This window comes from Oncorhynchus keta, unplaced genomic scaffold (assembly GCF_023373465.1).
Source record: "Oncorhynchus keta strain PuntledgeMale-10-30-2019 unplaced genomic scaffold, Oket_V2 Un_contig_7407_pilon_pilon, whole genome shotgun sequence".
In the NCBI taxonomy this organism is placed as follows: Eukaryota; Metazoa; Chordata; class Actinopteri; order Salmoniformes; family Salmonidae; genus Oncorhynchus; species Oncorhynchus keta.
In genome coordinates this window covers 3,307-13,766 of record NW_026289439.1, presented here as the reverse complement: position 1 = coordinate 13,766, position 10,460 = coordinate 3,307, and the positions used below count along the sequence as shown (strand labels likewise).

The following is a 10,460-nucleotide window of genomic DNA, read 5'->3' as shown; positions in this document are numbered from 1 at the left end:
GACGTCTGGTTAGAGCGTTGGACTAGTAACCGGAAGGTTGCGAGTTCAAACCCCCGAGCTGACAAGGTACAAATCTGTCGTTCTGCCCCTGAACAGGCAGTTAACCCCACTGTTCCCAGGCCGTCATTGAAAATAAGAACATGTTCTTAAACTGACTTGCCTAGTTAAATAAAGGTTAAATAAAGGTTAAATAAAGGTAAAATAAAGGTAAAGGTAATACAGCCTAGTTTCGAACCAGGATGTTTTTAGTGACGCCTGTAAGCACTGAGATGCAGTGCCTTAGACCGCCGCGCCACTTATTCATATAGACCTAGACTGTGTTTAGGGTAGGCTACTGTTATCCATATGATATTGAGCGTTATATTGATGACTGTTTATTGTCCGGAATAAAGTTAGAACCTTCTATTGTATTGTTTGTTGAGATGATGATCGTGACCATATTATTGTTTTTGTCCATTTTACAGATAAAACCACAGCAGAAGGAATTTGAATTCGTGTACGTTATTTTACCCAGGAAACCCCCACGGCCACACGTTCTCCCAAAAGCAAAACGTCTATCGTCTTCGATGGGGATGTGGTTGTGATGAATATAGTTAGCATTGTGTTGTTTTACTCCTAAATATGTGTTGCCCTCGGACGTTATCTCAAGTATCCTTCTCCCGAATGAATGGCGGCTCCCACGTACAGGCAGAGGCTATTGAACGTGTAATAATAAGAAATACATATTTATGACAACGAAGTAAAAGCGTTGTTAAATATAAATAGTTATAAATATAAATATTTATAAGCTATAATCCTATTAGTTCGGATTATAAGAGAGGCTACTTTAGTGGGTCCGTGGATCCTCTGAATTAAACGTCTACTTGTGTTGTAAATAAATAACATATTATCATAGTTTTATTTATTTTGTATTTCACCTTTATTTAACCAGGTAGGCCAGTTGAGAACAAGTTCTCATTTACAACTGCGACCTGGTTATAGTAGCCTATGACGGGCCAAATAAAGGTTAAATAAAGGTACAATTTAAATTTAAACAACATGACGTGAACAAAAAAAGCAGTGAAAGCTCGGTAACGGTCTTTACACCAACCCGGTCATTTGCGAGCGTAGTAAACGCATGGAGTGCGCAAAGGAGGAGATGGGATAGTTAACAGGGTTCGAGAAACTCATCAACGGAGGGGAGACCTGGGACACGTTGACGTTGAAACCCAACGTCGAGGGCGTGGAGCTTTCGTGATATAGAATCGGAACTCGGACTATCCGTTGGGACGAGTGGGAAACGTTTACGGTCTCTTGATCCGCGGCCATCTGTCTCTTCCATTTGTTCCGTCGATTCTGGAACCAGATTTTCACCTGCGTTTCCGTCAGCTGGAGAGAGGCCGCGATACCTGCCCGTTCAGAACTGCTCAGGTACCGTTTCATATCGAACGTCGACTCCAACTGAAACACCTGACTCCGACTGAAAACGGTTCTAGTTTTCTTCTTCCGGACAGAGCTCGGGTCCAGAGGGGCTTCCGGGTCCGACTGATCGTCAAAGGCGTTCTGCGTCTCGTCGTTGTCGTCGGTCAGGCTGCTGTCTGCCGTTTTCCGTCCCGTTTTGTCGCTGCCTTCAGTGGGTTCTTCTGACACGGCGGAAGAGACGGAGTCTCGGTCGCTGGCTGAGTGGGAGCAGCAACGGTCATCTGAGCATCTACTGTCCTCGTTGGGATCTGTGGGGAAAAAATACAACATGAATTAAATGTGAATCGAATAGGGACACATGGCATCAACGTCTGAATGATTTCAATAGGCTGTTGATGAGGAACAGAAGTTGGCCATAAAAACAAAGGGGTAAAATATAGGAGTAATGGAAAGATAATTGATACAGAGATAACTGACAGAGAGATACCTGATGGAGAGAGAACTGATGAAGAGATAATATGATGGAGAGAACTGATGGAGAGAACTGATGAAGAGAACTGATGAAGAGAACTGATGGAGAGGTAACTGATGGAGAGAACTGATGGAGAGATAATATGATGGAGGTAACCTACTTCTGACCTAGGGCCCTATTCCCTAAATAGTGAACTACTTCTGACCTAGGGCCCTATTCCCTATATAGTGAACTACTAGTGACCAGAGCCCTATTCCCTATATAGTGAACTACTTCTGACCTAGGGCCCTATTCCCTATATAGTGAACTACTTCTGACCTAGGGCCCTATTCCCTATATAGTGAACTACTAGTGACCAGAGCCCTATTCCCTATATAGTGAACTACTTCTGACCTAGGGCCCTATTCCCTATATAGTGAACTACTTCTGACCTAGGCCCTATTCCCTATATAGTGAACTACTAGTGACCAGAGCCCTATTCCCTATATAGTGAACTACTTCTGAGCTAGGGCCCTATTCCCTATATAGTGCACTACTTCTGACCTAGGGCCCTATTCCCTATATAGTGAACTACTAGTGACCAGAGCCCTATTCCCTATATAGTGAACTACTAGTGACCAGAGCCCTATTCCCTATATAGTGAACTACTAGTGACCAGAGCCCTATTCCCTATATAGTGAACTACTAGTGACCAGAGCCCTATTCCCTATATAGTGAACTACTATAGACCAGAGCCCTATTCCCTATATAGTGAACTACTAGTGACCAGAGCCCTATTCCCTATATAGTGAACTACTAGTGACCAGAGCCCTATTCCCTATATAGTGAACTACTAGTGACCAGAGCCCTATTCCCTATATAGTGAACTACTAGTGACCAGAGCCCTATTCCCTATATAGTGAACTACTAGTGACCAGGGCCCTATTCCCTATATAGTGAACTACTATAGACCAGAGCCCTATTCCCTATATAGTGAACTACTTCTGACCTAGGGCCCTATTCCCTATATAGTGAACTACTTCTGACCTAGGGCCCTATTCCCTATATAGTGAACTACTAGTGACCAGAGCCCTATTCCTATATAGTGAACTACTTCTGACCTAGGGCCCTATTCCCTATATAGTGAACTACTTCTGACCTAGGGCCCTATTCCCTATATAGTGAACTACTAGTGACCAGAGCCCTATTCCTATATAGTGAACTACTTCTGACCTAGGGCCCTATTCACTATATAGTGAACTACTTCTGACCTAGGGCCCTATTCCCTATATAGTGAACTACTAGTGACCAGAGCCCTATTCCCTATATAGTGAACTACTATAGACCAGAGCCCTATTCCCTATATAGTGAACTACTAGTGACCAGAGCCCTATTCCCTATATAGTGAACTACTAGTGACCAGAGCCCTATTCCTATATAGTGAACTACTAGTGACCAGAGCCCTATTCCTATATAGTGAACTACTAGTGACCAGGGCCCTATTCCCTATATAGTGAACTACTATAGACCAGAGCCCTATTCCTATATAGTGAACTACTTCTGACCTAGGGCCCTATTCCTATATAGTGAACTACTTCTGACCTGAGCCCTATTCCTATATAGTGAACTACTAGTGACCTAGGGCCCTATTCCCTATATAGTGAACTACTAGTGACCAGAGCCCTATTCCTATATAGTGAACTACTTCTGACCTAGGGCCCTATTCCCTATATAGTGAACTACTTCTGACCTAGGCCCTATTCCCTATATAGTGAACTACTTCTGACCTAGGGCCCTATTCCCTATATAGTGAACTACTTCTGACCTAGGGCCCTACTCCCTATATAGTGCACTACTTCTGACCTAGGGCCCTATTCCCTATATAGTGAACTACTAGTGACCAGAGCCCTATTCCCTATATAGTGAACTACTAGTGACCTAGAGCCCTATTCCCTATATAGTGAACTACTTCTGACCAGAGCCCTATTCCCTATATAGTGAACTACTTCTGACCTAGGGCCCTATTCCCTATATAGTGAACTACTAGTGACCAGAGCCCTATTCCCTATATAGTGAACTACTTCTGACCTAGGGCCCTATTCCTATATAGTGAACTACTTCTGACCTAGGGCCCTATTCCCTATATAGTGCACTACTTGACCTAGGGCCCTATTCCTATATAGTGAACTACTAGTGACCAGAGCCCTATTCCCTATATAGTGAACTACTAGTGACCAGAGCCCTATTCCTATATAGTGAACTACTAGTGACCAGGGCCCTATTCCTATATAGTGAACTACTAGTGACCAGAGCCCTATTCCCTATATAGTGAACTACTAGTGACCAGAGCCCTATTCCTATATAGTGAACTACTAGTGACCAGAGCCCTATTCCCTATATAGTGAACTACTAGTGACCAGGGCCCTATTCCTATATAGTGAACTACTCTAGACCAGAGCCCTATTCCCTATATAGTGAACTACTAGTGACCAGAGCCCTATTCCCTATATAGTGAACTACTAGTGACCAGAGCCCTATTCCTATATAGTGAACTACTAGTGACCAGAGCCCTATTCCCTATATAGTGAACTACTAGTGACCAGAGCCCTATTCCCTATATAGTGAACTACTAGTGACCAGAGCCCTATTCCTATATAGTGAACTACAATAGACCAGAGCCCTATTCCCTATATAGTGGCACTACTACAGACCAGAGCCCTATTCCCTATATAGTGAACTACAATAGACCAGAGCCCTATTCCCTATATAGTGAACTACAATAGACCAGAGCCCTATTCCCTATATAGTGGCACTACTAGTGACCAGAGCCCTATTCCCTATATAGTGCATTATTTTAGACCAGGGGCCCTATTCCTATCTAGTGCATTATTTTAGACCAGGGCCCTATTCCCTATCTAGTGCATTATTTTAGACCAGGGCCTTATTCCTATATAGTGCATTATTTTAGACCAGGGCCCTATTCCCTATATAGTGCATTATTTTAGACCAGGGCCCTATTCCCTATCTAGTGCATTATTTTAGACCAGGGCCCTATTCCCTATCTAGTGCATTATTTTAGACCAGGGCCCTATTCCCTATCTAGTGCATTATTTTAGACCAGGGCCCTATTCCCTATCTAGTGCATTATTTTAGACCAGGGCCCTATTCCCTATATAGTGCATTATTTTAGACCAGGGCCCTATTCCCTATATATAGTGCATTATTTTAGACCAGGGCCCTATTCCCTATATAGTGAACTACTAGTGACCAGAGCCCTATTCCCTATCTAGTGAACTACTAGTGACCATTACTAGTGATGCATTATTTTAGACCAGGGCCATAGGACTCCAAAGTACAGGGAATAGGGTTCCATGGGATATAACCCTGTGCCTGTACGGCTGTTCTGAAGAGACCAAGACCCCTGTTCCCTGGGGTCATCCACTCGGACAAACTAATTGCACTCTTGAGCCTTTAATGAGTTTGGAATGGCTGCAGAGAGAGAGAGAGAAAAAGAGAGAGAAAGAGAGAAAAGAGAGAGAGAAAAGAGAAAAGAGAGAAAAGAGAGAGAGAGAAAAGAGAGAGAGAGAAAAGAGAGAAAAGAGAAAAGAGAGAAGAGAGAGAGAGAAGAGAGAGAGAGATCAGAGAGAGAGAGAAAGAGAGAGAGAGGAGAAAGAGAGACTGGCTGACCAGACAGGACCAGGGGACTCCCTCATGAGCTCACTGACTTCTGTTAGTTTTACCAAGTGAAGCAAGCAGGGGGCCTCGTTGACCCTCCAGAGGACACTCCCTCTATCAGTAGACTGGCTGACCAGACAGGACCAGGGGACACTTCCCTCTATCAGTAGACTGGCTGATCAGACAGGACCTGGGGACACTTCCCTCTATCAGTAGACAGGCTGACCAGACAGGACCAGGGGACACTTCCCTCTATCAGTAGACTGGCTGACCAGACAGGACCAGGGGACACTTCCCTCTATCAGTAGACTGGCTGACCAGACAGGACCAGGGGACACTTCCCTCTATCAGTAGACTGGCTGACCAGACAGGACCAGACAATCCCAATATGGCACCCGATTCCATATATAGTGCACTACTCTAGACCAGAGCCCTATTCCCTATATAGTGGTACTACTTTAGACCAGGGCCTATGGCACCGAGTTTGGTCTAACGTAACAGATCAGGTCGCAGTTGTAAATGAGAACTTGTTCTCAACTGGCCTTCCTGGTTAAATAAAGGTGAGAATTTAATATATATATATTTTTTAAATAGAGCTGATAGGGGCACATTGGGCTCTTTTCTAAAGTAGTGCACCGTATAGGGAATAGGGTGCCATTTGCGTTCCCGACCTATAGTGACAGGCAGTGTGCGTAATTAGAGATATAGGCTTAGTCATGATGCGCGATAGGACTATCACGACACACGATATAGACGTAATATATACCACATGTCGGCGTAACATGTGGTTAAACCTCCTTGACAGGTCTCCCTGGTAAAAAAAAATATTTTTGTTTTTACCTCAATGGGACTGATTAAACAAAGGTTATTGTGAGATGTTCTTGGCCCTAGATGTCGACTACAGGCCTAAAACCTCGTGTTGTTATAGCCTAATATGACTGGGCCATTCAAACCCTTCGATCGCAATGAGAAGCTGTTTCTTATCTTCACAATATAGACTATCCGACCAGCTTCGATCATGCAGTCAAAGATAATTATAGGAATATTTATCTAACGGAATACAGACAGATTACTGTATTGCCCATACAGTCACTCAGCTTCCAATTGGCTCATTCATCCCCCTCCTCTCCCCTGTAACTATTCCCCAGGTCGTTGCTGCAAATGAGAACATGTTCTCAGTCAACTTACCTGGTAAAATGATGGATAAATAAATAAATAAATACATTTAAAAAAATTAAACGATGGCTCTTGTGGACATTTTATTTACAATGGATCTCATACAGTAGATTCGATTATGCCGTTAAAAAAAAAACAATTAAACACAACAATTTATCCAATAAAATAAAGATATAGGCAACTTACTGTTGGACCTTTTGAGACTGAGTGGTTTGACGTTAACGGCTGCGGCTCCTCTGTTCCGTTCTAACTGCGAGTCTCTCCGGGGGGAACCCTCGGCGCCGAGGCCGGAGCAGGCTGCCACTTGACCGGCCACTTGGCTGGGATGTCCCGCTAAGACTCGGCTAGATGGGTAGACCATCTCATTCCGCTCCATACTCTCCTCCGCGGTCCTGCTACTATACTGGCTGTTGTTGTTGTAGTTGACCTGTCCGTTGATATACGTTGACTCTCCATTCTTCCTCGAGCCGAGTAGGTTTTCGATGTAAAACGAGGAGACTTTTGACGGTGTCGAAGCCTGAGTGTCTGTCGCCTTGTCGTGCATGATGTTTTTAAATGAAAAAACATATGCAAATCCCTGGCCACTCAAACAAAACAATCCTCCTGCGCCGGTGACGACGAGCACGTGTGTTCTGTTACTCCGCACAACAAAACTGTTATTTTCGTTGTTGTTGATGTGTGTCCCGGTCGGATCTTAATAAAAGCACCATCTCAACCGGGTTTCTCCATTCTCCCCTGTTTAGAAATGATAAATCCTCATCACCGAAACGTGGAAATCGTTACCAGGGCGGCCCTGGAGCTCCGTGGCGCCAGCACAGCACCGAGCAGAAACCGGAGAGGTTGTAGCCTACAGCGGGGAAGCGAGTCAAGACAAACGGTTGACGAGCGGAGGGTATCCGCTGATTGGACAAGCCACAATATCAAATGGGATGACTCCAGGAGAGGAGAGCGAGGTTTCCGTCGCAAATGGCACTCTATCCCTTACACAGTGCACTACTTTTGACCCTAGCCCTACAGACCCTGGTCAAAGGTAAGCACTATAAAAGGAATAGGGAACCATTTGGTACGGAACCGACAATTACTCTGTCTGACGGGGACTCGCCTCTCGCCTCCCTCAGCTACTGCTGCAGGCGCGCGTGTGTGCCCGCGTGCACCACCTGGCCAGGAGACCCCCAGTAATTCAGTGAACGAGCCTTTATTTGGGTCAATTAGGAGGCAAATGAAAATACAGGAAGAGAGAGAGAACACAGTCCTCCTCCTCCTCGCGGGTCCCATATGGTTCCACAGCGCTGTACACGGAATGGAAGAGCCGTCTGTATCTACTACTGTACGTACACCACCGCCTATTGGCTAACCGGGAAATGCGGTACGCTGCTAGACATGTAGGCTGTAAATAAAGGGACTCTAAAATCATCATAGTTAAAAATTACAAATAAACAACTTAGAGCCCATTTTCTTGTAGACGAAAAATGCGCTGCGTATATCTTACAGAGTGCGCTTTTCTGTGGGAGTAGATAAGGGCTAATTAATGTAGTCTTACCGTGTGCGCTTTTCTGTGGGAGTAGATACGTAAGGATAATTAATGTAGGCTTACCGTGTGCGCTTTTCTGTGGGAGTAGATACTAATTAATGTAACCGGGCTAAGATTAATGTAGGCTTACCGTGTGCGCTTTTCTGTGGGAGTAGATAAGGGCTAATTAATGTAGGCTTTTCTGTGGGAGTTGATAAGGGCTAATTAATGTGTGAGTGCGCTTTTCTGTGGGAGTAGATAAGGCTAGATTTACGTAAGATAAGGCTAATTAATGTAGGCTTACCGAGTGCGCTTTTCTGTGGGAGTAGATAAGTAAAGGATAATAATGTAGGCTTACCAAGTGCGCTTTTCTGTGGGAGTTGATAAGGGCTAATTAATGTAGGCTTACCGAGTGTGCTTTTCTGTGGGAGTAGATAAGGGCTAATTAATGTAGGCTTACCGAGTGCGCTTTTCTGTGGGAGTAGATAAGGGCTAATTAATGTAGGCTTACCGAGTGCGCTTTTCTGTGGGAGTAGATAAGGGCTAATTAATGTAGGCTTACCGAGTGCGCTTTTTCTGTGGGAGTAGATAAGGGCTAATTAATGTAGGCTTACCGAGTGTGCTTTTCTGTGGGAGTAGATCAGGGCTAATTAATGTAGGCTTACTGAGTGCGCTTTTCTGTGGGAGTAGATAAGGGCTAATTAATGTAGGCTTACCGAGTGTGCTTTTCTGTGGGAGTAGATAAGGGCTAATTAATGTAGGCTTACCGAGTGCGCTTTTCTGTGGGAGTAGATAAGTAATGGCTAATTAATGTAGGCTTAATGAGATAAGTGCGCTTTTCTGTGGGAGTAGATAAGGGCTAATTAATGTAGGCTTACTGAGTGCGCTTTTCTGTGGGAGTAGATAAGGGCTAATTATTGTAGGCTTACCGAGTGCGCTTTTCTGTGGGAGTAGATAAGTAATGGCTAATTAATGTAGGCTTACCGAGTGCGCTTTTCTGTGGGAGATAGATAAGTAATGGCTAATTAATTAATGTAGGCTTACCGAGTGCGCTTTTCTGTGGGAGTAGATAAGGGCTAATTAATGTAGGCTTACCGAGTGCGCTTTTCTGTGGGAGTAGATAAGGGCTAATTAATGTGGGCTTACCGAGTGCACTTTTCTGTGGGAGTAGATAAGTAATGGCTAATTAATGTAGGCTTACTGAGTGCGCTTTTCTGTGGGAGTTGATAAGGGCTAATTAATGTAGGCTTACCGAGTGCACTTTTCTGTGGGAGTAGATAAGGGCTAATTAATGTAGGCTTACCGTGTGCGCTTTTCTGTGGGAGTAGATAAGGACTAATTAATGTAGGCTTACCGAGTGCGCTTTTCTGTGGGAGTAGATAAGGGCTAATTAATGTAGGCTTACCGAGTGCGCTTTTCTGTGGGAGTAGATAAGGGCTAATTAATGTAGGCTTACCGTGTGCACTTTTCTGTGGGAGTTGATAAGGGCTAATTAATGTAGGCTTACCGAGTGCGCTTTTCTGTGGGAGTTGATACATAAAGGCTAAATATGTTTTGTTATTTTATCTCTCCTCTATGTTATGTTATGACCCTGTCGTCTTGACTGTATGTTAAATCTTAGCTAGGAGAAACCATACTAAATGTCGGCTATAGTTTAATATTTCTAATCAGTGACCCGTAAAATATATATTTTTTTCTGAGCATATTGATCAAAATAAAATGAATCGTAGGCAGTTGCCGTCGAAGTGTATTATTCCAGAAATCTCCCATTCACACGGGGAAGGGAAGTTCTGCTGGTAGAACCGAGGACACGTGACATTTTGTTTTTGAGTGGTCATTATTTCTCTCCGGCTCCAGAGTGACGTAAAGGCACTGCATTTCAGTGCAGGAGTCCCTGATTCGAATCCTGGCTGCATCACATCAAGGCCGTGATTGAGAGTCCCATCGGGTGGCGCACAATTGTCATTTACATTACATTTACATTTAAGTCATTTAGCAGACGCTCTTATCCAGAGCGACTTACAAATTGGTGCATTCACCTTATGACATCCAGTGGAACAGCCACTTTACAATAGTGCATCTAAATCTTTTAAGGGGGGGGGGGTGAGAAGGATTACTTTATCCTATCCTAGGTATTCCTTAAAGAGGTGGGGTTTCAGGTGTCTCCGGAAGGTGGTGATTGACTCCGCTGTCCTGGCGTCGTGGGGAGTTTGTTCCACCATTGGGGGCCAGAGCAGCGAACAGTTT

General features: G+C 44.2%; 1 protein-coding gene across 1 annotated transcript; it reads right to left on the bottom strand.

Moving 5' to 3' along the window:
- Positions 1 to 1,011: 1,011 nt before the first annotated feature.
- On the bottom strand, positions 1,012 to 7,543 carry LOC127926315 (homeobox protein HMX1-like). Its single transcript, XM_052511740.1, has 2 exons — positions 6,890 to 7,543; positions 1,012 to 1,709 (listed from the first exon to the last, which is right to left on the bottom strand). Exons 1-2 carry the CDS (start codon positions 7,245 to 7,247, stop codon positions 1,081 to 1,083), a joined length of 987 nt encoding a protein of 328 aa, XP_052367700.1. The 5' UTR covers positions 7,248 to 7,543; the 3' UTR covers positions 1,012 to 1,080.
- Between the last annotated feature and the right edge of the window lie 2,917 nt (positions 7,544 to 10,460).